At 38.6% G+C, this 27,293-nt stretch overlaps 1 protein-coding gene across 1 annotated transcript in view; it reads right to left on the reverse strand.

Moving 5' to 3' along the window:
• The window catches only part of RTN4 (reticulon 4), a 66,593-nt gene extending 45,596 nt beyond the window's left edge, over positions 1-20,997 (reverse strand). The window contains exons 1-3 of the mRNA XM_082671931.1: positions 20,058-20,997; positions 4,033-4,089; positions 953-3,349 (exon numbers count right to left, since the gene is read on the reverse strand). Of these exons, the coding sequence (XP_082528057.1) occupies positions 953-3,349; positions 4,033-4,089; positions 20,058-20,619 (3,016 nt within the window). The 5' untranslated portion in view covers positions 20,620-20,997. The remainder of the gene's footprint in view (positions 1-952; positions 3,350-4,032; positions 4,090-20,057) is intronic.
• Between the last annotated feature and the right edge of the window lie 6,296 nt (positions 20,998-27,293).

Genomic DNA, 27,293 nt, shown 5'->3' on the forward strand with positions numbered 1-27,293 from the left:
TATATTCAAAACTGAGTTTTTTATTTTCTTCCACTTTATTTTCTCATGTTTCCTAACTCAGTTTCTCATACTGCCATGTATCTGCACATACAAGAAACCCAGGTTTCCTAGAGTAAGCTTTAACTCCTCCCCTTAACCTTCAGGTCCAATTCCAATCAAACACTAAGTACTATGTCTCCATGCTCATCCCATTGCCTTATGTTCATAATTTCCTCTTTCTTCAATTACAGCAACTCTAAACTGGTCTCTGCCACCAGTACTACCTATCTCCAATGCATTAGTATATTCAGTAAATACACAGTAATCATCTAAATTAGAATGCTAAATAAAAAACACATGTACAAATCACTTTACACAAATCAGATATGTGGGAAGTGTAGAGTCAAAAGAAAAAAATGAGAATTAGTACTTTTCAGGAGAATTAAAAATAGCATACCTCAATTTATACTTTTCAACAAAACGTCTAATACTCAATATGCTTAACTTTATACCTTTTACTGGAAATTACTGCATAATATTGAAAGATCAGAAACAGGTAACAGAAATGTTCTTTCGTCAAAATTTTTAAATGAAGATATTTCTGGGAAAACAAAAGTAAACACATCTGAAAATATTTTGTTTTAATACCTCTTGCTCTTCATGCTATCAGGAAACACTAAAGCAAAAGAAGGGAACAGACACTGAAGCCAATTCTAAAAAAAGTTTTTTCTAGTTCCATGGTGCATAAAAATAACCAACAAATAATTGTGTGGAAAAGCTAAGAGCAAGGGTGCGCGATCAGTGCAAGAGGGCTAGAAAAAGCACTAAAATCTTAAACTGAGACAGTAAAAAGAATTCTTATCAATGTGATATATCAGACACTATAAATGTAACATACTACACAAAATGTAGTGGAATGTTCCATAGGTCAAAAGGTGGCAAGAAAGCACAAAATAAGGTACGGATTGATTACCTGAAGTTTTACTCAGCTCTGCTGAAAACATAGCAGATGGTGGTCTGTACTCTTTTTCTGTACCAGAAGGAAGTTTTTTCTCAGCTTCTTGCACAAGAACTTTGGGTTTAACTATACTGCCTATCCCTGTTTGAGCATCCAAAGCAGAAACATCTGGAGGCAGTAAGGGCACCTTTGAAATATCAGCCCTATCTTTGGAGAATTCATCTGGGACATGAACTTTTTCTTCATCTTTAGGCTGTACACTCTTGACAGAAACTTCATGGGGTAATTCTGAGCAAGGCAACGACCCAGCTCCATCCTGGACACTAGCAACTTCACTTTTGTAGGATATTTCTAGGTCACTGTATTCCCTGGCTAATGTAGGAGAAGAATCTGTTTTAGAACTGACAAATGTAGGGAACTCATCTATAATCTCAATTGGAGATGAATCTGAAAATGTTTCACTCTCTCTTATTTTTGCTTCCTTAGCAATGTATAAGCCATCATTTGAATAAACTGCAGTGTTGAGCTCCTCCATCTGCAAAGGAATTTTCTCCTTTTGGATCAATGTTGAAACTTCATTAGATGATAAGGTATCTTTTGTGGTACCTAAATTGGGCTGAAAAGATTCCAAATACGGCTTTCCCCCCTCAGGTGGTGGTGAAGCACTAAGTTTTTCCTTATTTTCATGTTCTATCATTGATTCAGATGAAGTTTCAATGAGATTTTCTTTTACAAGTATCACAGCTTCATCTTGTTTTTGTGGAACTTCAGGAATTGAATCATCACTAAATAAGTCAACTGGTTCAGAATCAGGTGAGGAATCTTCAACTAGCTCAGAATGAGTGGGCACCAGCTGTGCAACTTTTGCTATTTCTGAATAACTAGAGAAATCTGGAGTTGGTTCAGTAGAGAGCTTTGTTTCTTTAATTAAATCACATGCAATAGATATATAAGGAGCTTCTGTTTCTTGAACAGCTACACTAATACTTTCAGCCTCTTTAATTTCTTCATTCATTCCTGATACTTTTTTTAGTGATACATTCATGGCCTCTTCATATGGTGGGGGATTTTCAGGCTCAAGTTTTATGCTTTCATAATTAACCAAAGGAGGAGCTTCTAATGGTGATGAACTGAGCTGCACTGCAGAAGCACCACCACTAGGAACTATAGAATTTAATGGTGCTTCCATGACAATGTCAGGCAAAACTGGTGAAGGAGTAGCTTCAGATTCTTCAAAGGATGGGCAAAGCTGTGCTACAGGGTAAAGTGACTCCTGCATAGCTTCTGAAGTTTGAACCAAGTCCATTTTTGTTTCAAAAGCAATTTTTGTACCTGTAGCTTCACTCAATTCACTTTCACATGCTTCCTGTACTAAATCTGGGGTTAGACCTTCATGCATGTTTGCCACTACTTCCTCAGTCACCTCTGATAAATGATCTGTTGTGTCATAATCTGTTTTAGAATCCTGTGTTGCCACAAGGAAAGGGTTTGATGTTTTGGCACTAGCATTCTTCTCTGTTACAATTTGGGCCTTTTTTTCTTCTATTTTTTTTTCATCTGTCTTATTTTCTGAAGTATGATCTTCCAACAAGGGAAAAATGTTTGCTGAAGGGTTAAAGGGAGCACATGTGATATATGCTCCTGAACCATCTTTTATAGCTTCTGGTGTACTAGGAAATGAAGTATCATCATTACTACTTTCACTATCTTTTTCACGATTTGTTTGTTCAAGGCTATCTGAAAAACGTTCCGTATCCACTTTACCTTCCAATTTGCTCTCTATATTACCTCCAGCAGCCAAAACATCACTATCTTGCTTATAAGTATCTTTTACTTCCCACACTTGCTCAAATGGTTTGAAGTCTGCATATTCCTCCCTCATAGGAGCTTCTGCTACAATTCCCTTTTCATTAAAACTGTCTTTTGTTTTTTCTGGAGACATAACTCTACCCTCTTCTTTAACTGATTTGCTAAGGACTATCGGTAACTCTTGCTGAGTACGAAGGATGTTATTACTAACTAAGTCCTCTTCTTCATCTTTATTCTTCACAATTATTTCTTCCCTAGGATTTGCTACTGTTATGGCAGATTCTGCTCTTGGAGAGCCACTGAATGATGATCCCATTTCTGAGTATTCCAATTCTGAAAACTCTGGTAAATCTCTGTCTACAAATGGTTTTTTTGCCTTCTCTGAGAATTCTTTAGAAGCTTCATCTGAAATTTCTCGAAATGTTCCTTCGGTAGGTAGTACTGCTGGTAAATTACCAAGGTATTCATGTTCTTTAAAAGAAGCAGCTGAGAGAGGAGCTAAAGAAGGAAGAGAAGCAGCAGTTTCAAGCAGGACAGATGGAAAATCCTCTTGACCAGCAGAAACAGTGTTACCTGGCTGCTCCTTCAAATCCATAATTTTTTCTGTGACCATGGACAGAAAGGAAAGTTAGAGAATGCCAGTGTTCTCAGATTTAATGCAAGTTTTATGACAGATTCAAAAATACTGTTAGTAAAGACTGTTAACTAAAATGCTAATAACATTTAGTTAATAAATAATAATCAAGTAGACTGAATCATAATTGAAAAATTAAAGCTACTGTCAAAAAACATGTGCATGGCTACAGAGGCTATTATATACTATGCAAAGACATCAAGTCTTTGAGAAAAACCTCACGTACAATTAACTGAGAAAAGCTACTTCTAACTAGTCTCAGAGGAAGAAATGAGGATTTGAGAAGAGAGTTTGACAGCATAACAAAGAAAGGGCACTGGATAATTAACTGTCATAGGCTGACATTCTTTTCTATGAAAGCCTGTCAGCTATAAGCAAATAAACTGTATTTGGAAAAAATGACTAGTCAATATATAAACATAAATCAAGGGGCCAAGAATTCCTTACACATTTCCAATTATTAATCAGGTTTCTACCCATTTCTCTCTTGGACACTGCATATAAAATGCAAATTTCAACTTGGTCAGTAGATAAACATTCTTGGAACCATGCTTATTTTTAGTAAATTCAAACTACTAAGCATAGAGTGAACATAACTAAAGAATTAAAGTTAGAATACACAGAGGATAAAAGGCTAGCAGAAAGAACTTGCCTGCAGAGGAGTGTATCACAGGCTCAGATGCAGCAGGAAGAGCAAAAAGTGTCTCATCTGAAAAACAAATAGAATATAACCTCAGCAGAAATAAAGACAGAGTTGGAAAGAGACTAAAGAGGAACAAGCAAGGGGTTCAGTTTGTAATGAGTTAACACAAAACTTTATCTACAGAGAAAAAGCCATGATGGAAAGGAAAAAGTAGTACCATTAACCCAGATTAAATTATAATATATATTATAAAATTGATTAAATGATATCTATAGAACCTATCATTTTTCAAGAGGCAAAAACATGTTTATGTTAAAGAAACTGCATGAACCAAAGTGGCTTGAATATACTAATCTTCTTATCTTTTTTTATTGGTATATGTTCAATTTAGAACACTTTCAGAAAATCATGCATATTCTCTACTTGTTATTCTAAGTGATTTACATGATGCAAGAACTCATTTTACTCCTTACAACTCTAATGTTACAAGTGTTGCTGTTAATATCTCATTTAACAGATTAAAAAAAAAAGAGTGATAGACAAGTAACTCACTCAATAGATTAAGTAGTGAGACTCAGACAATTCAACTCCAGAGCTCACTTTCTTAACCAATATATGCTGTATGTTATAAATTGAATGTTTGTGTTTCCCCTAAAATTCATTATGTTCAAGCCCTAAGGTTCAATGTGTTGTGTTTGGAGATGGGGCCTTTCGGAAGTAATTAGGAATATATGAGGTCATGAGGGTGGGACCATGGTCACAGGAAGAGGTCACGTGAGCACACAGAAGGCAGCAACCTATAAGCCAAGAAAAGAGGCCTCAGAATGAAACCTAACTTGCCCACATTTTGATCTTAGACTTCCCAGCCTTCAGAACTGTAAGAAATAAATTTCTGTTGTTTAAGCCACCTAGTCTATGGTATTTTGGTATAGAAGCCCAAGTCAACTAATACACTATATACTGGTATATTAACCTTGTACAATGTCATTTTATACCTGCAGTTGGGAGATCTTGAGCTAAAGATCTTCTGTGGTTTATACTAGAGAAAGGGCTCTAGCAAAAGACAATGTGAAACAGTCTGAGAGATGACAGGAGGTATTCCTTTAGTGTAGAGGACCTAATAAATTTAGACACTTCTATCTGGAAGAACAAGCTAGACAAGGCTGATTAATAGAAAAAAAAAAGAAATCAGAGATGTGGCTATCATGAACATGGAACTTGTCTTCCAAGGGTATTCCTTTTGATGAGTAGGAGAGTTAAATTCATAATGTCACATAAATTTTAAATTCATACTAGGTATGATGTCATATCTAAAGGATTCTTAGATGGGGTGGAGAGGGGAAATCCATTTAAAAGAGTCTCCTATAACCTAGAACAACAGGTTGAATGGGCCACTCATCCAAACCAGTAAGACACACTGCCTTATGAGATTTTATAAAATGTACACATATGTGTACACACTTTTTAAAGATGACTTGTTATGTAATATTAGTTAAATTACACAGTTCTCGTTTGTAAAATGACAATTTGAAAATTCCTTTCAGCTAAAATAATGAATTATAATGATGTACAAACGGAGATTTGGGGGTCAAAGAGCAGAACCAAATAATTACACAGCTGCTCCACCCAAATAAAAGGAAGCAAATTCTTAACTAAATGGTTGTCTTTTTCATCTAGACAATATAGTTAAAAGCCAACTAATTTAGAGACAGTTTACTTGTAAAGTGAACTAGAAACATGTTAAAATCAGAGGGAAACCAAACTATATCTAAAGCTGTGCCAAAATTTTGAAGTATTTTTTAAAAATATATCCTTATGCGTATCTAATACCAGAATATCTCTTATAATAAAAACTATATTCTGACACTTGGTCAAGTGAGAAAGTTTATAAATTGGTAGTTGAAATATTCACAAATTTCCAAAAAAAAAATAAGTTCTCATTTTGTAAAATGAGACTCAATCCAAAATTAGCCACAAAACAAGTATTCCATTTCTAAAAGCACTTAGAAAAAAATCCAGAAGAGGTCATTACCATTTTGCCTTCAAGAAGAAGAGAGTTGCTCAGGGACTCCTACTAAGGCCCATCATGAATCATGGGATCAAACTGCCTGGGTCCAAACCCCAGATCCATCACATATTACACAATATAAATGTGTAACCCTGAGAAAGTTACTACTTAGCCTTTCTGTGCTTCATTTCCTCATTTGCCAAATAAGAGTAACTACCTCAAAATGTTGTGAGGGAGGGAAGGGGAAAAAAGAAACAATTTGTCCTAAGTCACAGAGCTAGGAGGCCAGAGAGCCAGGATTTGAATAGGTCTAACTCCCAAGTTCATGTGCTGTATCCTATGCACGAGTGCAATAATAAATTACATATTCCAACTTTATCAGCCCCATAAATTTGAGCTCCTGAAACAAGAAAAACAGTCACCCAGCAAATACCCTGTAATTATCCAAAATATTTGACTGATTGTTTGCTTTTACTTCACCATATAACAACATTTATAGAGATGTTAACGATGGCCAGGCACATTGATTTCACATGGTCTTTTTTTTTTTTTTTTTTTTTTTGCTGTATGCGGGCCTCTCACTGGTGTGTCCTCTCTCGTTGCGGAGGCTCCGGACACGCAGGCTCAGCGGCCACGGCTCACTAGCCTAGCCGCTCCGCGGCATGTGGGATCTTCCCGGACCGGGGCACGAACCCGTGTCCCCTGCAACGGCAGGCAGACTCTCAACCACTGCGCCACCAGGGAAGCCCCACATGGTCTTTTAATACTCAAAACCACCCTGTAAAATAGGTACTACTGTTATCTTGATTTCACAGATGAGGAAACAGAGGCATAAAAAGGCTAAGTAACTTCCCCAGAGTCACAAAACTAAAAAAAGTGATGGATCTGAGACTGAATCCATAGTTTACCAGTCCATGCTCTTTCTTTTAACTGCTCTGCAGTACTTCTTTTCTAGACTTTACTATATAAATTTAGAATTTGAAAATGACTAATAAAATTAACGATGTCAAAAGAAAATTTTGATCAACAATACTTATATATCACAAAAGCTACCAAATTCTAAGGCCAAAACACCTAAAAATTATCTATTTCCTGTTCTGAAAAAGAATTACTGATTTTCATCTTCCTTTTTCTGCAAGACCCTCACTTTCACAAGTGAATAAACTATTTTATAATAAGGGATGCTATATTAAGTAAAAAATAAAATGTTCTGAATTACTGAGATATGTTACACATACACTTACATTACTGTGCTTACAAAAACGGTAAACAACTCCCCTTCTTTCTATGATCTACTCATAATGCCAAATTCTAACTACTGAATGAAATTAAAACCTTAATCATCAATCTCATTTGTACTATTTGAACAGCCAGAAGAAACAATAAATATTAAGGACTTAATTATATATATCCACACTAAGTAAAAACATAATGTCATATTACAAAAAAAAAAACAAGTTTTCACTAAATAGGCAAAAGGGAAGCCAGAACTCTATTACGTCTCTCCTCTACAGTCATCAAAAAGGACAAGTCTATACATTTTTCTTGCTCGAAAACATTTAAAAGCTCCCAGTTACATACTGAATTACACCAAAAATTCTTAGTCAGATATATAAGGCCCTGCACTATATGGCCCCAATTTAACTGTCTAAGCTTATCTCAACATCTCCTTACATGTCATCTATGCTAACAAAATAAACTTCTTCCTAACCAAACCCATGCTTCCCCCTCTTGCATATGAATGCTGACATCCACTAATGCTCAAATTCACCATATTCAGCCTCACTAACTCTCTCTGTAAAACCTACTCATTCTTACCTTATTTTTGTTAATCTTCTACATTTCCAGGTACCTAAGCTCAGAGAATAAAGCAACTTATTGAAAGTCACATAGCTTAGTTAATGACAAAGCTAGAAAATAATTTAAACTATAATCATATATACATATTTCCTTATTACCCTCAGTAAAATGAATAGAATCACTGAACTGCTTATAATGACAGTATGAAAGACTTCCAAATGATCTATTCCTCATGTTGGCCCTAATGCTAGATTCTTTTCCTTACCTAAGCCTAAAACTAGAATATAAGTTTCGATTAACTGCCTCAGGGCTACAAACTGTGAACGCTAATTACTTCCACCACACAAGAATCAGTTGCAAAATTAAAGTTCACTGGAGAAATTTTTTTTTTTTTTAGTAAATCACTTTTCAAGAAAGTAAAAATGGCATTATCAGTTTTGAATTTATTACTGGTCAATTCAAAATATATATATATGCTATCACAATCTCACCAATGTCCACACACTCTTATACTGAGTATTTTCCTTGACACGTTCATTTCAAAACCTGTTTATCAACCAAAAGTATAAGTGGTCAGGGCTTCCCTGGTGGCGCTGTGGTTAAGAGTCCGCCTGCCAATGCAGGGGACACGGGTTCCAGCCCTGGTCCGGGAAGATCCCACATGCCCTGAGGCAACTAAGCCCATGGGCCACAACTACTGAGCCTGTGCTCTAGAGCCCGCAAGCCACAACTACTGAAGCCCGCGTGCCTAGAGCCCATGCTCTGCAACAAGAAAAGCCACCGCAATGAGAAGCCCGCGCACAACGAAGAGTAGCACCCGCTCGCCGCAACTAGAGAAAGCCCACACGCAGCAACAAAGACCCAACGTAGCCAAACGTAAATAAATAAATAAATAAAACTTTTAAAAAAAAAGTAAGTGGTCAGTAAAATCATATCTAATTTATAAAACAAGAAAAATAAACTGCATTTTAAAATCATAGAGAAGAACCTCTGCTTCTAGCCATGAAAGTAATTTTATCACACTAACCCTTCCAACATAAACAACTATAAAACTGGGCAAAATATATGAAGCAACTGTCCTGAGACACTGGACCACAGGCAGAAGTGTAATTCCTGAGAAGAGGGAAGCACACCAGAGGAATGCCCTGGCTTTCCATCTGAAAGCACTTTCTGTCAACAGCACATGGCAGAGGAGCCCAAGGATACTGCGCTCTTGCTGAGCAGAGGAAGCTGTTGAGTTGTCCGGGATTTGTGGGGCAGGGTGACATACAAAGGAAAGCTTCAAAGAAAAGGTGCTCCAGAAATCTAGATAGATGTTCCCTTTAAACATTTGGCTGAATACAATGCTGCACATATAGATCACAAGACTTACCAAGACCCAGCAGACAAATCTATGATAGAGTTGTGAGCTGAATGGATATTCTGGAGGCCAGACTGTTCTGGAAGACCTGACCTAAAGTTCTGGCCAGTCAGAGTGGAGAGATCTCATAAACACCCCAAGCATAAAAGTGAGATTCCAGAAAAGGTACACCTTAAGAGTGGGACTACTATAACCCTAAAGTAAGGGATACTCTAGACCAAGAGTCAGCAAAACATGGCTCATGGGCCAAAGTTGTATTGGGAGAAAGTCATGTCCATTCATGTGATGTATTGTCTATGGCTACTTCTGCATTATAATGGCAAACATGAGTAGTTAGATAGAACCTGTATGACCCACAAGCCTAAAATATTTACTACTTTGCCCTTAAAGAAAAAGTCAGCCAGCCACTGCTCTAGACCCACCCTAACTTTAAAATCAAGACTTAAAAAAGATCAAGGTGATTTGCCAGCAAATCAATTGCCTTCCAGAACAAAACTATCACCACATCCATGACAAGCAGTATAAAATAAAAAACTACTGGACATGAAAAGAAGAAAATTTGAGCATAAATAAGAAAAAACAGCCTATATAAACAAAAAGAAATAGTGTAAATGGTGGATTAATGAATATTAAAATGGAAATTTAAACAGCTTTTAAAAATTCCTAAGTATGTACAGTAAAAGACAGACATAATGAGTGAACAGAGAGTCTTGGTAGAAAAACATGGGCTAGAAAAAGAACCAAATGGAAATGCTGTAACTGAAAAGTACATTAATCTAAAGAAAATTTCACCAGATGAGCTTAAAAGTAGATTGGACAATGGAGAAGAAAAGATCAATAAACTTAAAGAGCAACAGAGAGAAAATATCCAAACTGAAGCACAGCATGAAGAACAAAAAGCTGGGGGAAAAAATGAACAGTCTCAATGACCTATGAGATAATCAAGCAGTTAATGCATGCATAACTGGAGTCCCCTCAAAGACAATAATGACTGAAACAGGAAAAAAAAGTTTTAAGATATAACGGCCTAAAATTTGAAAATAGTGATAGAAAATACCAGCCCACAGATCCAAGAAGCTCAATGAACCACAAGCAGGATAAACACAAAACCACAAAGAACTACACTGTAGAGGCCAAACTGCTGAAAACCAAAGACAGAGAAAAATCTTAAAAACAGAGGGAAAAGGCAGGTAAACAATAAGAATGACCTGACCTCTCACTGAAAACAACGCAATCCAAAAGATAATAAAACATTCTTTAAAATGATGAAAAAAACTGCAAACCTAGAATTGCATGCAGTCAACCCTCATAATCTGATTCCTTAATTTGCCAACTGGCCTACTCACTAAATTGATAAACCCAAAATCAGTACTTACAGCAGCAGGCACATGCAGAATAGCCATACATTCCAGTCCCCCAACATATGTTGCCAGGTGAGGTCAAACAAGGCAACCCTATTCCTTCTTGTTTCAGCTCACATACAGTAAACAAGTATTCTTTTAGCAGTCTATTTACTGCCCTACTGTTTGCATTTCTGTGCTTTCTGTTGGTATTCTGATATGGTCCCTAAGCACAATGCTGAAGTGCTGTCTAGTGTTCTTAACAGCAAGAAGGCTATGATGTACCTTACAGAGGAAACACGTGTGTTAGATAAGGTTCATTCAGACATGAGTTATAGTTCTGTTAGCCATGAGTTCAATGTTAATGAGTCTACAATATATATCAAATAATGTGTTTCTTTAAATAGAAACACACTTAAAACAAAGTTATATACTGACGAGTAACAAAAATGTTATGACTAAAGGTTCACAGGAACCTAACCCTGTATTTCCCCTAGGGACAATGATTCAGTATCTGCTAATTCAGTATTTTCTGTGACTTTATAGACCATAACCACCACAAATAACAAAATTGACTGTATTCATCAAAAAATCCTTCAAAAGTAAAGCTCAATTAAGATATTAACAGACAAACAAAAGCTGAAAACAAAAGCTGAAAGAAATCATCACCAAGGGACCTGCACAATAAGAAATGTTAAATGAAGTTCTTCATAATGAAGGAAAAAGATGCCTGATAGAAACCCAAATCTTCATGAAGGAATGAAGGGCAGAAATGGCAAATGTATGTGTAGATACAAAATATTCTCATTCCCTAAGTTCTTTAAAGAAATGGTAAATATATGAGTAGATATAAAGTATTCTCATACCTTAATTTCCTTCAAGAATAATTGACTTTTGAAGGTATACAAATTTGGAAAGAAGCAAAACTGTCACTGTTTGCAGATGACATAATATACATAGAGAATCCTAAAGATGCTACTAGAAAACTACTAGAGCTAATCAATGAATTTGGTAAAGTAGCAGGATACAAAATTAATGCACAGAAATCTCTGGCATTCCTATACACTAACGATGAAAAATCTGAAAGAGAAATTAAGGAAGCACTCCCATTTACCACTGCAACAAAAAGAATAAAATACCTAGGAATAAAAAAAAAAAACTGACTTTTGAAGCTTAAATAATTACAATATATAATAATATATGTAGAAGTAAAATGTAAGACAATAAAAGCACAAAGGATGGAAGGAATATGTAGAAGTACAAAAAAAACAGAAGCAGATGGGACAAAGAGAAAAGAGACTTAAATGGGGACTTCCCTGGTGGTCCAGTGGTTAAGAATCCATCTTACAATGCAGGGGACGCTGGTTCAATCCCTGGTGGGGGAACTAAGATCCCACATGCTGTGGGGCAACTAAACCCACACGCCACAACTAGAGAGAAGCCCACGCACCGCAGTGGAGGATCCCACACGCCACAGACTTAAATAGACTTAAGTGAATCATATTAATAATTACACTGGGGGCTTCCCTGGTGGCGCAGTGGTTGAGAATCCGCCTGCCGATGCAGGGGACACGGGTTCGTGCCCCGGTCCGGGAGGATCCCGCATGCCGTGGGGCGGCTGGGCCCATGAGCCATGGCCGCTGAGCCTGCGCACCCGGAGCCTGTGCTCTGCAACGGGAGAGGCCACAACAGTGACAGGCCCGCGTATGGCCAAAAAAAAAAAAAAAAAAAAAAATTACACTGAATGTAGTAAACGGCCCCAATTAAAAGGCAGAGGTTTTCAGGCTAGATAAAAACCCTACTATGTGCCACTTAACAGGACACACACTCTAAACATAAAAACACAGGTAGATTAAAAGTAAAAGAATGTAAAAGGATATATGATCCAAGCACTTATCCTACAAAATCTGGAATGGCTATACAAATGTCGAGCAAAAGTAGATTCAAACACAAGGAGTATTATCTTGAGATTACCAGAGGTAAAGAGGGGCATTTGATAATGAAAAAGGAGTAATCAGACATAACACTAAATAGATATAACAACACTAAAGGTATATGGGAAAGGTGTAAGGGAAGTACATGAAGCAAAAACTAAAGAGAGACAAGGACAAATCTACAAATATTATTTAAAAAATTTAACACTCAACTCTCAGTTAATTGATAGACTGGACACACATGCACATAACACACACACTCAATAAACAAGGATATAGATGATTTAGACAACACTCCAATGAACTGACTTTTATAGAGCACTACAACCAACAACAAAATATACATCCTTCTCAAGTACACATGGAACATACACCAAGATAAGCCATTTCCTGGTCTATAAAGCAAATCTCAATAAATTTAAAAGGATTGAAATCATGCAGCGTATGTTCTTTGACCACATGAATTAAATTGAAATCAATAAAATAGAATTCTGGAAAATGCCCTAATGTTTGGAAATTAAACACACAATTCTAAATAACTCATGGGTCAAAGAATGTATCACAAGAAAAATTAAAGAATAATTTAAATCAAATGATAATGGAAATCTGCAGGATACAGCTAAAGCAATGCTTAGAGAGAAATTTATAGCTCTAAATGCTTTTAGAAAAAAAGGTTAAATTCAAAGTTTAAAGCTTCCACCTAAGGAAACCAGAAAAAGAGCAAGTTAAACCCAAATAAGTAACAGAAAATAAATAACAGCAGAAATCAATGATATAGGAAACATGCAAACTACAGAGAAAAATCAATGAAACCAAAAGTTGGTTCCTTGAAAAGATCAATAGAATTGATAACCCCTAAAATGATCAAGAAAAAGAGAAAAGTAAGTATTGGAAATAAAAGAGGGACTATCACTATAAATCCTAAAAAATAAGAGAATATTATGAACAAGTTTATGCCAATAAATTAGACACAAATTCCTGGATGTCCACTCATCAAGATGAAATAGTCAAGTTCCTTGAAAGGCATACATTTCCAAAACTGACACAAGCAGAAATAGAAAATCTGAATAGCCTTATATCACTTAAAAAAAGAATACCCATAATTTAAAACCATCTCCACAAAGAGAACTCCAAGGCCAGATGGCTTCACTAGTAAATTCTATAAACATCGAAGGATGCTTATGAAACTCTTTCAGCAAATTAAGGAAGAGCAAGCACCTCTCAAAATGTTTCACAGACTTATGCACTAATACCAAAACCAGACAAGGCTATTACAAGAAAATAAAAATACAGATAAATATTCCTTACACAGGCATGCAAAATTCTTTAACAAAATATTAGCAAACTGAATCGAGAACTTGGTAGAATAATAAAACTCTCAATAACTTAATAATGATGGTGATTAGTTGAGACTGAAAAGTTATAAAGGCTATTTGTGAAAGAGATTTATATGATAGGTTTAAACCCCCTTAGAACAAAGATGAACAGAATTTTAAACAAGTAAATTCCCTTCTTTTCTGAAACCAAAGACTCCAGTAGATTAAAAAAAATTTTTTAATGCTTTAGGTCAGCTTCACCTAGGGCTGTCAGAACACCGAGATAAATAAATTTAACAATGGCACCTTCCAATTAGTCAAATTTACAAGTCAGTCTATAAAGTTGGGGATGAAAAAAACAAGCGATTTTTTTTCTCTTTTCACAAAGGCAGCTGACAGAACATAAATATATAATTGGTCCTATAGTACAACCACAAGAGTCCTCTGGTTTTAAGACAGCAGAAAATACTTTACGGGTGGGGGCTTGTATTCTTTCCTAATCTCTTACATGTACCTCTCATAACTACGATCTCTACTCATCTTTTTGTCCCCGTACTCCGCCCTAAACCTGGTTAAAAAAAAAAAAAAAGTGTGCTAATTTTTTCTTAATATTGAACTTCCAAGGGACCACCAATATAACCAGACTATTGCCAAATCTGTTTGAACAACAAAACTTTATAAGCCTTCTTCATCTATGGTAATAAGAACAAGTCATTAAAGAAATAATGTTTTTTTTTAAACTAGAGGGCCACCTAAGCAAAGGACTCAGGGACTGCTAAAAAGATAATCCAATATTTAGCAGCTTACAGCTCCTACTATAAGAGTAGGAGTAGTACCTATTGTTTGGCATTATCTATCAACATTTTCAATGCATATACCCTTTGGATCTATAATTCCACTTACATGAATTTATCCTACAACACATATATCCTACAACACATATATATACTTCTATGCATGTATTTGCAAAGAGGTATATATAAAGGTGTTCACAGCAATGTTATTTACAACAGAAAAAGCTGAAAGACAACCTAATTAACCATCAATAAGAGACTGATTAAATAAAATAGGGTACATCCATATACCTTGTATATGTAAATAAATTAATGCTTTAATTCAAAAGAGTTGGGATTTTTTTTTCTTTTTGGCCACACCACGATGCAGAACTTCCCTGACCACAGAATGGAACCCATGCCCCCTGCAGTGGAAGCATAGAGTCTTAACCACCGGACCGCCAGGCAAGTCCCAAGACTTGGGATTTTTATTTGAGAGAAAATATTGCAGTAATTCTAGAACGATACAGAATATAGATCAGGATTCATCTATAATATTATATTCATTCAACAAATATCTGAGTGCCTATGCCACATCTAAGGCACTGTGCTCAGCAATGCAAATATAATGTCATACAGTCCTTTTCCTCAAGGAAAAAAGGTAATACAGCCCCTTTCCTCAAGGAGCATACAGTCTGGTGAACAGAAATGAGTAAACATACCATTCCCATATATATAGTATGATACATATGATGAGGTAAGAATAGAATGTTACGGGAACACATGAGTAAAGTAACTTAAAAATTAAGAATCACCATTCCAAGAAACAAAAAAACCATCAATTTAGATGTGAAATTATCAATTCCCCTTTAGAGTTGAGAATGATGAGGCCATTGGTCTGAGAACACCTTAGCATAAGCAGAGCTGGGTCCTACCATTTTGCATGCCTATGTCCTACATTAGCTAGCCACAAAGGTCACACTCACCCATTTAAACACTGCTGATGAATTATGGTTCTGCCCTTACAGTTCCCATCCCTGGTGCTACCACTCCCAGAGGGACCTTCTAGGGTCTATATTTAGAAACAGGAACAAAAAGTCTCAAAGAATGTACTATAAGAATAGTTCATCTGCCAACATTTACTTCTACTTAGAGGTCCCAGGGAAAAATCAAGAACTATTATCCATTTGGTTGGTACTTTTACCCTGGGCTAGCAAAGAACCTTTAAAATGTGTCATTTAAATTGGGGCCTTGCAACAGCAGTGGTTCAAATAAACTGCTTTTAGGTATATTATGAAATAACTACACATAAAACAGAGTCAATTACTGAACAATAGAAAATATGTTCCTTTTTGGAAACGTTTCATATAACATAGCAAATCTTCCAAGTTTACAGAAATACAGTGCTCAAATAGCATGTTTTCTAAATACTATTCCACATAATTACACATGTATCAAAGGTTCAATATATATTCATCACTTCATTTTAAAAAGGATTTGAGGAAGCTCATGAGTTACTAAAAAGAACTATAAATTTGACACTGAGCTTCCTAGGAACCAATGTGAAATGTAATTCACTTTATCCTTAAGGAGCACACCACTTGTTCCCAACTGTTATTCCTAGTCAAAAAATTAGAAATGGTTAACAAGAGAATTATTCAGAATCTCTAAATTCATCAGTTCCATTCCTTGTTATCATTTTCTAGATTATAATAGGAGGAGAGAGGATGGGGAATGGATTATGGCATGACATCCCTTTCTTTAGAGGCAACTACTTCCTGGGAGTGTCACATCACTGTTTACTTGAACTTTATGTTAAGGACTGATACTTAAGATTTAAACTATGTATCACTCAAAATCTTTTAACATTTCTAATATGTGCTCCTAAGCTGATATAAATAATCATATAATAAATGACTTTGTAAAAGACTAATAATTTTTAATCCTTAAGCCATAACCTATACTTATGAGCAATATTCAATTCTATACAAGCTTCCACTGCAAAAACAACTTTGGACAATCTCTGAAATTGATTTAATAAGCATCAACATTCTTTTCTTTGTATTTATATCCATGGCCTCCAAGTCCTATCAACTTTGCTTTCATAAAACGTCTTATTAACCTAACTATAAAAACAGAGATTCAGAGCCAAAAAAAGCATGCTTCCTAGAGTTTCTTATATTCCTCCCTGTATTCCATTTCCACTGAATGAACTACTAATGAACTAGTTCAGGCTCTACTCACCTCTCTCAGAACTACTGTGAAAGATTTCTAAATAGTTCCCCTATTTTTCTTTCCAACTTATCTTGAATATTGTCACCAACTCACTTTTCTAACACTGCTTTCATGATGCCATGCCTCAGTTCAATAATTTTCAGTGGCTTCCCAATGTCTAAAGCAGTAATTCAGAAGGATGAAAAACAATGAAATAACTTTATATTTGGGAAACAACAACAACAAAAACATTTTTTGTTTCATTATTTAAATTGCCAAAAGCAAAGGCAACTGTGAATGGCAGAGCATGAATAAAAGCAGGATGATAAAACCCTAATTCCTTAATTTGGCATTCAACACCCTTCAGAATCCAGATCTACCACACATTTTCAATCTTAATTAACACTGGCTTAGAACACGTCCAGAGACCAGCTCAATGCCATCCTTTATGAATGTTTGCATATCCTCAAAGCCTAGGTTAACCAACCACCTTTTTAACCTGAAGCCAATGCTTCTCCATGAAAAATGGTCAGCAGGGGAGAGGCTTCAGTCTCACTTCAGTTACTTCATTGCAATGGGGATGCTCCAAGCACAACAGCAAACAGCAAAATTACAACTTACCAAGTAAGGGAAATCAGCGTTTACTCAAAAAATAGGGTAGACAACAATGTTACATACACAACTGTCAGGGATCTACCATATTCACTAACATAAATCCTCTTCCAGTCAGACTGCTCTATGTTTCTAACCATGTTCTGCACATTTCTCAGCTCTTTGTCTTTACTCACATCAGTCCTTTTAGTTTCTCTAAGTCTTCAAAACTACATTTCTGCTCCAAAATCCCAATATAAATATTTAAGGAGCACATTTCTAAAATAAACAATATTTTAAAAAGCAAATTTTTTTACCATGGCCTGTTAGAGACCTCAAATGATCTAAGTGTAGTCCACCTCCCCACGCTCACCTTATACCACTCTCCCCCTAGTTTTTCTCACTAGTCTTCTTACTAGATTCTCAAACATACAAAGCTTATTACTGCCTCAGGGCTTTTGCCTCCTAGGAGCTTCTTGGAAATTTTTTACACCTGCAGCTTAAATCTCCCCTCCTCAGAAAGGCCTCTCTCAGTGCCACCCTACCTAAAAAGGCTCCCACACATCTCAGTCATTTTCCACACCACCATTCTGCTTATTTTCCTCATAACACTTAACACTAATCTGCCTTCCTTAATTATGTGCATATTATCTGTACTCCCCCCACGGGGAACACATGTGTCTTGCTTATTGCTATATGCTCAGAGCCTAGAATAGTGCCTCTTTGTAGGTAATCAATAATCAGTTGAATGAATGAACTCGTTAAGAAACCTAGACTCAGTGAAACGCCTTAACTATCTGTGCCCAAAATCATAATGTTGCTGTATTTACTAAAGGAACTAAACTTTCCAAATAGGCAACATCAATCCAGAATTAGGGAACTATGTAAAGATAGAGTCGCTGAGTAGGCAATATTCTTTCTCCTTTGTCTTCCAAACTTAGTATTCCAAAAGTCAAAATTCCAAGAGAATGCTGTCACCTCCTGAATCTCCAAGGTTCAAACAACAGAACTCTTTTCTTTGTTTCCATGAAGGAATACAAGATGACAAATTAGTATGCCTTTCTTAATCATTAAATTTATCATTTGTAAATTTCTTATTATTTAATATTTTTCTACCTCAGTTTCTCTAAAATGTGTGTTTTTACCCAGAAAAAGGAAAATATGAGTTACTCCTCAGATTCTAATATCTTTAGTGTAGTGAATAATGTTTTGAGTAATGTTTGGGGGTATGTCAATATCAAAATGCTACTCAGAAACATCACTATTGGCTTATTTTCCCCACTGTGGAGCAGGAGTGAATTGAAGGAAAAAAAAATTCTTCTGTGATCTCCCACTGAGTTCCTTTTTCTAGAAAAAGAACCATTTCTAAAATCCTACAAGGCTATGACAATTTGTCAGCAGGCTGTTACACTACCTGATTCTTGGTTCTTGCCCTTTTATACATAAAAATCCTACTACTAGTGGGACACTTTGTCCCAAAAGTAACAAGCTATTTGTTATTGAGCTAATTAACGTGTCTAATAAGATGAATTCTCAATCTCTAACGAACTTGATTTTTTCTCTTCCAAAATAAAGTTTCCCAAGATGAAAAGGGTAATAAAACAATGTCACTAATAGTAACAACACACAACCAGATGCTCGTGAATGAAAAGATTTGAAAACTATTCAGACTATGCAGATTTGTCTCTGCAGACCTAAAACATTACTTCTACGAAGTAGTATTTCTAACCAATAAACGAAAACGTCTGTCTCAAAACATTTCATTAAGTCTCATGGCAAATCTGCCACAAGTTCACCTGGCCTATTCCCGATAGGGAATCCACAGGTTTCCCCTTCTTTAGGAATGTCAACCATTTTGCCTTTTCCTTTTTTCTCTACGATTCAATCACGATGCTTAATAGGCTAAACCTGTCCACCCTAACAGCAATTCCCCTGACCCTGCGGCAGAGGCCCTGGCAGCACTGCGCCCCCTCGGAACACGACGCCCAGGTCCTACTTCCCCGGCTCGGTTAAGCCGGGAGGCGGGGGGAGACGCCACATCACAACCCGGTAAGCTGGGCGGTGGCAGGCCTTCGCCAGAACTCCTCTCCCCAGTTCTCCACGAGTCACACCACTGGAGGCGCTCTCCCTTCACTGCAGTCGGGTCAAAGTGGACGTTCTCCACTGGACCAGAGGGGAGAGGGGGGGATGAAGCGCATGGGGCCACCCAAGCCGAGGGAGGGTTGAGGAGGGGGGCCAGAGGTGAATGCAGGCAAAGACCAACAGCAAAACTGCGTCTTTTCCCCAGGAGCAACCCAGACGGGCAAACAAAAGATTAGGCCACCAAGGCCTTCCATCCTCACCCCGGAACCGAGCCAGCCCGATGAATCCGCACCCCTAGTTCCTCGATACACACCCAGCTCCTGCAAGGGGTGGGTTCCTAACTTCCCGGACGCGGTGGAATGGAGACCTGAGAGAAGAACCTGGGAGCGGGCGGGGTGCACTTGTTCCCCGACACCCAGACGGACAATAAAGAACACGCCCGGGCTTCCTTCGACCGCCCCACCCTGCTCCCCGCGGCTCCCACCAGCGGGGGCGCCTTGTCCGCAGACAAAGCCCCCTACGGGCGGAGAGGAAGGCTGGGCGCAGGCTTTGGGGGCTGCGCACAAAAGAGGGAGGGGCGCGAGGGGCGGCGCGAGGCGAAGGGCGCGGCACTCACCCACTGAGCCGGAGGAGCCCCTGCGTTTGGGCGCGGCCGGCGTGGAGGGGGGCGCGGCGGGGGCAGGGGCGGCCGGGATCCACGCGGGCTCCGCCTGAGGGCTCACGTCGGCCGGGGGAGGAGGGGGAGGCCGGGCTGGAGGCTCATCGTCCTCAGAGAGCTGGGAGGGCGAGGTTTTGGTAATGGAGGGTAGGGAGGGCGCTGGCTCCGCCGACGACGCGGGGCTCGGGTCCCAAGACGGCTGCCGCTCCGGGGCGGCGAGGGGCGCTGCCGGCAGGGGCCCCCGGGGCGCCGGGGGCACGAAGTCATTGCCGAAGTCCAGCAGGGGCGCGCCAGCCGGGGTGGCGGCGGCGGCGGGCACTGGGGCCGCCGACAGCGCGGCGGCGGGCTTCCTCTCGAGCACCTCCAGCTCCTCCAGGTCCTCGTCCTCGTCCTCGTCTTCCTCCTCCTCTTCCTCTTCGTCCTCGGGCTCCTTCACGAACTGGTACTTGAACGCGGGCTGAGGCCGGGGCGGGCTGTCCGAGGACGAGGAGACCATTGGCGACTGGTCCATGTCTTCCATTGCTGGCGGGGAAGAGATGATGCTGCAGCTGCTGCCTCCGCGGGAGACGCTTCTCCTCACAGCCGCGGGCAGTTATGGGGGGTGGGGAAGACTGAGAGGGGCAGGGCCCAACGAGCCGAGGGACCTGCAGTGGCGACGGCTCCCGGAACAATGAGACTGCTCCTCCTGCCTCCGCGCCCGTGATGCGCCACCCGCCCCGTCCCCAGTTGCCGCCGCCGCCGCCGCCCAGACGAGCGAAGGAGAGAGGCCAGCCGACTCTCCGCCCAGTTTGGCGTGACTCACGCTCCTGCCAGGGAGAGGCAGGCACTAACGCGGGAGGAAGCGAGCCAATCGGCTAAGAGATAGAGTTGACGGGCAACCAGCCGGCCCAACGGGAAAGGAAAAAGACGCAAGTGGGTGGGTGTTACCGCACTTCCTCTCTTTTACCGGCCAGGCTGGGTTCGATGGGCGGGGTTTGGAGCTGGGACCCCCACAGTCCGCCTAGGGTAGTAGAGGGTCGAACTGGGGGTCTAGGCCTTGCCCACAGCTGGAGGTCAGTCTGTGTAATTAGAGTACTGGGAAAGCGAGCCCGCTGCCTGCCTGCCCTGAAGGGTCGGAGACGCTCCTGGCGCGCCACCGGAAAGGCGTTATCTTGGGGACTGGGAGTGGAAACTTTCCTCCCAAGAAAGGAAAAATCCCAGAGCGCAGAAAGGTACCAAATAACGGGACCGTGGAGTAGCCTTAAGGATTGAAGTATACGTTAAATTTTAGATTTTGAAATAAGATTGTCTTTTTTCAAACTTAAATTCCCAAACCACCTTATCACTACTACCATCACCACCTTAAAAGAAAAAATAATATTTTTGACAGTTTTAAGATCAGTCCCAGTCTAAACTGCGGATCCTGGATGACGTAGGCAAAACAGCTGGGCTGGACGATCTAGGGACTGGGGCAGACCATTTGAAAGTCTGCTCATCTTCAAAGAGGGTTTTGGGATCTGCCCGCTACTGGACTCTTACTTGGTAGAAGGGTGAGTCACCCAAAGAGGAAGGGGAGAGAGGAAAGTGGAAAGAGAACGATGCCTTGGAGGGCAAATTTGATTCACATTATATTTCAGTCACTTAAGGCTCATGAGTCAACATGTCGGATGATTCAGGCCTTCTGGGAGTCAGGAAGCCAAATACATACTCATTTCTTTGGTATGCCAGAATAAGCATAATCCCCATTCCACTTTTTCCAGAACTGGAGGGTTTAAAGAAAGTGGTTGCAGAACATTTAAGTATCAGCATCCAGAGATTTACAGATCCCTTTTATCTTTCTGATATACCTTTCAAAAATATTCCCTTCCTGCCTAATCTGGAGGCCCTGGAGAGAGGAGGTTAGCTTGCTTTCAAGTTGCTCACAGTCTAGGCCTGCAGTGTTCAATACCTTAGTCATTGGCTACTCCTGGCTATTGAGCACTTGAAATGTGAGTCATCTGAAATGAGATGTGCTGTAAGTTTGAAATGCACACTAGATTTTGAGAGTTAGTACAAAAAATTTAAATATCTCAATTTTTATATTGGTTACATGTTGGATTGATAATATTTTGGCTATATTGGGATAAATGTAATATATTATTAATTTCATTTGTTTCTTTTTAATGCATCATCTAGAAATTTTTAAATATATATGGCTTATATTTTATTTCTATTGAACAGTGCTAGTCTGAATTGACGATTAAGAAATGTTGATTGGGACTTCCCTGGTGGCGCAGTGGTTAAGAATCCGCCTGCCAATGCGGGGGACACGGGTTCAAGCCCTGGTCCAGGAAGATCCCTCATGAGCAACTAAGCCCGTGTGCCACAACTATTGAGCCTGCACTCTAGAGCCCGCGAGTCACAACTACTGAGCCCGCATGCCACAACTACTGAAGCCCGCACGCCTAGAGCCCATGCACCACAATAAGAGAAGCCACCGCAATGAGAAGCCCACGCACCGCAACAAATAGTATCCCCCGCTCGCCGCACCTACAGAAAGACCATGTGCAGCAACAAAAATCCAATGCAGCCAAAAATAAATAAATTTATTTTTTTAAAAAAAAGGAAATGTTGATTGCCATGGGGAATCACGGGTTATTTAAGCAAATTCTTAGCTCCAACTAATTAATATTACCCTAGGCTCAATTTGGGTATTAAAAAGGAAAAGCAGGGGTTGGGGGGAGGGAGGAGGGACACAGAGGTGGAACACAGGAGATTTTTAGGGCAGTGAAACTATTCTGTATGACACTGTGATGATGGATACATGACATTTTACATTTGGCAAAACTCAGAACTGTACAACACAAAGAGTGAACCGTAATGTAAACTGTGGACTTTAGTAATATATCAGTATTGGTTCATCACACCAATGCAAGATGTTAGTTATGGGGGAAACCGATTGAGAGGTGGGCATGGGAGTGTATAAGAACTCTCTTTAATGTTCAATTCTTCTGTAAATGTAAAACTAATAAATAAACTTTATTTTTTTTTTTAAAGGAAAGGTAGAACAAGATTTCCTGGCAATGTTACCTGATCAGGTTAGTTATCAACAATACATTCAAGACCTGACTTATCGGGGCTTCCCTGGTGGTGCAGTGGTTAAGAATCCACCTGCCAATGCAGGGGACACGGGCTCCAGCCCTGGTCCAGGAAGATCCCACATGCTGCGGAGCAGCTAAGCCTGTGCACCACAGCTACTGAGCCTGCACTCTAGAGCCCGCCAGCCACAACTACTGGAGCCCGTGTGCCACAACTACTGAAGCCCGCATGCCTAGAGCCTGTGCTCCATAACAAGAGAAGCCACCACAATAAGAAGCCCTCGCACTGCAAAGAAGAGTAGCCCCCACAGGCCACAACTAGAGAAAGCCCACACACAGCAACGGAAGACCCAATGCAGCCAAAAAATTAATTAATTAATTAATTAATTAAATCTATTAAAAAAAAAAGACCTGACTTACCAGTCCCACAGAGATGAACTGGCTTTATTTTTAGAAAATTGTTGTGAGTTGCTTTGAGTTTGTTTGTTTTTAGAAGGGTTGGGAAGAGTAGGAAGAGAGAAGTGTTAGTGTAGAATTTGGGGGCAGGAGGTTAATGCCAAAGTAAAAATTTTTAACAAAACAGATTCCTCAATAATAAAACAGTCCTGTTTCAAGTATTTGTCAAATATTTGTCAAAAATTATCAAAAACATACATGATTTTTCAACTAAGTCCATATACTAGCAAAAATATACTAGCAAAATTCTATGGTATGAACTCTTCTATTAAATCACAATTGAGCCATCAGCAGTTCAGTCTTCCCCATACTGTTTTTCCTACTGTGATTGTTCTGAAACTCCTTAATGGAAAGTTTCACAGGGTTTTAACATATTAATTGTAAGTTGCTTATATGATATTTCTGCATTCGTATATCTCTGTATCTGCTATTACTAAAATAGTCACAAAGAAATATCTTTAATTTATTAAAATTGTCATAAAAGAATGATTACAGAAAAGTGGTAGATTTATAATTTTAATATTAAATAGCATTAAATATTGAGGCAATAATATAAGCACTCTCCTCTGACACAGGAGAAAAATAAGAATTTTATATTGTTATCTCAGTGACTTCTAAAAAATTAAGTATTTGATGGATGAATAAGAATAAAGAGCTTATCCAGTGTTCATAGAATGGTCAACAGAGCATAAGGAAAGGAGAATGTTACTGCTATACCAGAATTAAAAGTAGTGTTAGTGACACATTAGGGTAACTAGATGTAAATACCACTCTCACTAACAAGAACATTCTTATAGGTATTTTGAAATGGTTAAAGGAAGAGTATAAATTCTAGTTCATAATAATAGAAAATAATTATTCAATGAATTATCTTTGAAATTATCTTACCAGATGTAGAAGTTTAAAGTTTCCAGTTACAATGGGTTAATAACTGTTCTCTCTTAGAACATTAAAAAATATCCATTCAGGCTGGTGGGATCTCAGAGTTGGAAGAACTCTGGGAAATCAGCTTGACCAATCTCCCTCCCATTACAAGAATTCCCTACAGAAGGTTTTTTAAACTTGGCCATCTGTGGTAGATTAAAAATGGCTACAAACTCTGCAACAACACCCATCAAGAGGTTGGGTCAATTTCCCCATCTCTGGATCTGGCCTTGTGACTTTTTTGTCCAATAGAATATGCTGGAAATGTTCCAAGCCTAACCAGCAGAAGTATTACAGCTTCCAAGCTCTCTCTCTTGGCATGCTGAGGCCCCAGATGACAGACATGGAGAGAAAGACCTAGCCGTCCCAGCCACAGAGCTGATGTCCCAGAAATATGAGACCATCTCAGAATGAATGTTCAGCCAACCCACAGAATCATGATAAATAATGAATCACTGTTTTAAACTACTACCTTTTGGGATGGTCCATTACGCAGCAAAAGCTAACTGAAACATCAGCCATGTTGTGCTTCCATTATGTGCTTAATTCATTCATACATGATATGTATATGTATACATTGTGTATTTACTCTGCACCAAGCACTGTTCAAGACTCTGAACAACGGCACTGAACAAATCAGACACAAATGTGCATGAACACTTTCAGTAAAGGAAGACTCACTACTTAGGGAAATAGCCCATTCCATTTCTGTAGTAGTATAGCTTATTGTAGAGTGTTGAATTGACACCTAATCTGGTATACATACATAGAACAGGTTAATTGTCCTTGCATCATGTATGCCCCCTGAGAGAGTTAAAAGCGTGGGATGGGTGTACTCTTGTCTACATACTGTAGGATGTAGACTGGAGAGTAGATTCAGCAACCATGGGAGAAAGATGAAAGGTAGATTCCTGACAAATCTGTTACAAGAAGCTGTGCATCACAGCTTTTTTGCCGACAGAGAAAGACTTGCTTGTGTTCAAAGAGCACCAATGAGCTACGTTCAACCTTTGTATTCAAAAAAGACTAAAACATCATTTTGGCACTCTTAAGGGAAAAATTAACAGCTTGTATGTCATTGTCCCTACCATTTCACTGGGATTTTAGATTTCATGAAATGTACCTTTTTGTGAAATGCAGCTTATGGTTCTGGCTAACATCTTGACATACACTAAGTTCATCTGTAATAAGAATAGACATATAAATAGTATAAGATCAACGTCTTTGGCCATGCTGGTTATACACTGACAATTAGAGTTGGACCTAAAATTAAAATTTCAAGTTTCAAAGAGAAATCATATAATATGCAAGTGAAAGTCATAAGGCCCAAAAAGGTCCTCTGCATTTCCTTCCTAGTTTAATATGCATCATTTCTCTGGTGATATTTATTTTGATCTAGCAAAAAAACTATTTTTGATCAGTTGTTCTAAGCATCACAAATCCAAGCAAAGAAATTCCTAAACCATCTTAGAGAAATAAAAGAAAATCTGTCCTCATGAGAAAAAAAGAACTACAACGAAGAGTTTACAAAATTATCTGGGTTATAAATAACTCACTCTAGTAGGTATCCCACTCTTCCTAATACCTAAACATTGAGGTATAAATTTTGTTATTTTATTGTGAATGGAAATAGAAACCAGGTGGTCACTATCTTTAAAATAAACATTATTCATTTCTTCAACTAAAATCTATTGAGCATCTAACACATTTCCTAACATCAAGGAACATATAGTCTAGTTTATGTAAGAATATATAGGTATATATACATATGTGTGTATACACATTCATATATGTGTGTATATATGTATATACATATGTGTATGAATATATATTACATGTATCAATATATAATAGAGAGAGGGAGACAGACAGACAGACTGGTCTAAGTGAAACATAACTATTGCTTATAGTTCAGGCAGAAGTTGATGAAAGCCTAAACTAATAGCATAGGAAATAGGAGAAGATAAATTTGAAAAACATTTAAGTTGAATTCATAGAATTTGGTGACTAATAGGATGGAGAGGCTGAAGAAAGAGAAGCTGATTCTAAGGTTTAAGTTTAGGTGACAAGGTAAATTGGTACTGCCATTATTAAAGAAAAGAAGTCAGGAGAGGAGCACAGAATGGGTGAGTAATGCTGGGGAGGATATAATGACCTAAATTTTTAGATCCAATGAACTTGAGTTGCCTGAAGAACATTGGAGTAGTAGAAATAATCAGGAGACAGCTGGAAAACTAGGGCTGGAGCTTAAATCTAGTCTGGAGAGCAGGTAGCTAAACCTGTTGGTTAGGTTTCATGGGTAAATATTTGAGGAAAAATGGTGGGGTAAAGGAGAGGATGGCCAAGCAGGTTGGTGGATACTGTCTACTGCCCATGGGAGAAAAAGGCCTAGAGTAGAGCCCTGGGAAAGATCAACATGAAGTACCTCTGGACGTATTTGAACAATGTTATTTCCACTGATCCTTTTCTTTTCCTAGACAGTACAAATCAAAACAAAACAAAAAACTCCAATAGGTCCAGTTTTTAAATAGGCGCTCATTTTGTTTTCTCCATTCACCTTAAACTCAGAACTCAAAATAATATTCCAGTAAGTGCCCAGTTTAATTCTATTCAGCAGTAAGTAATCTATAGTAATAGGGACAGCACCAATAATTTAAGCCTCAGATAATTCTTAAACCCTCATTAAACTGGTAACTCCAGCCGCTTAGCCAATAACAAGTGGTAGAATTGCCAGGTAGACTTTTGCTTCTTTCTGTAA

Source organism: Grampus griseus (assembly GCF_964374135.1).
Source record: "Grampus griseus genome assembly, chromosome: 15".
Taxonomy (NCBI): Eukaryota; Metazoa; Chordata; class Mammalia; order Artiodactyla; family Delphinidae; genus Grampus; species Grampus griseus.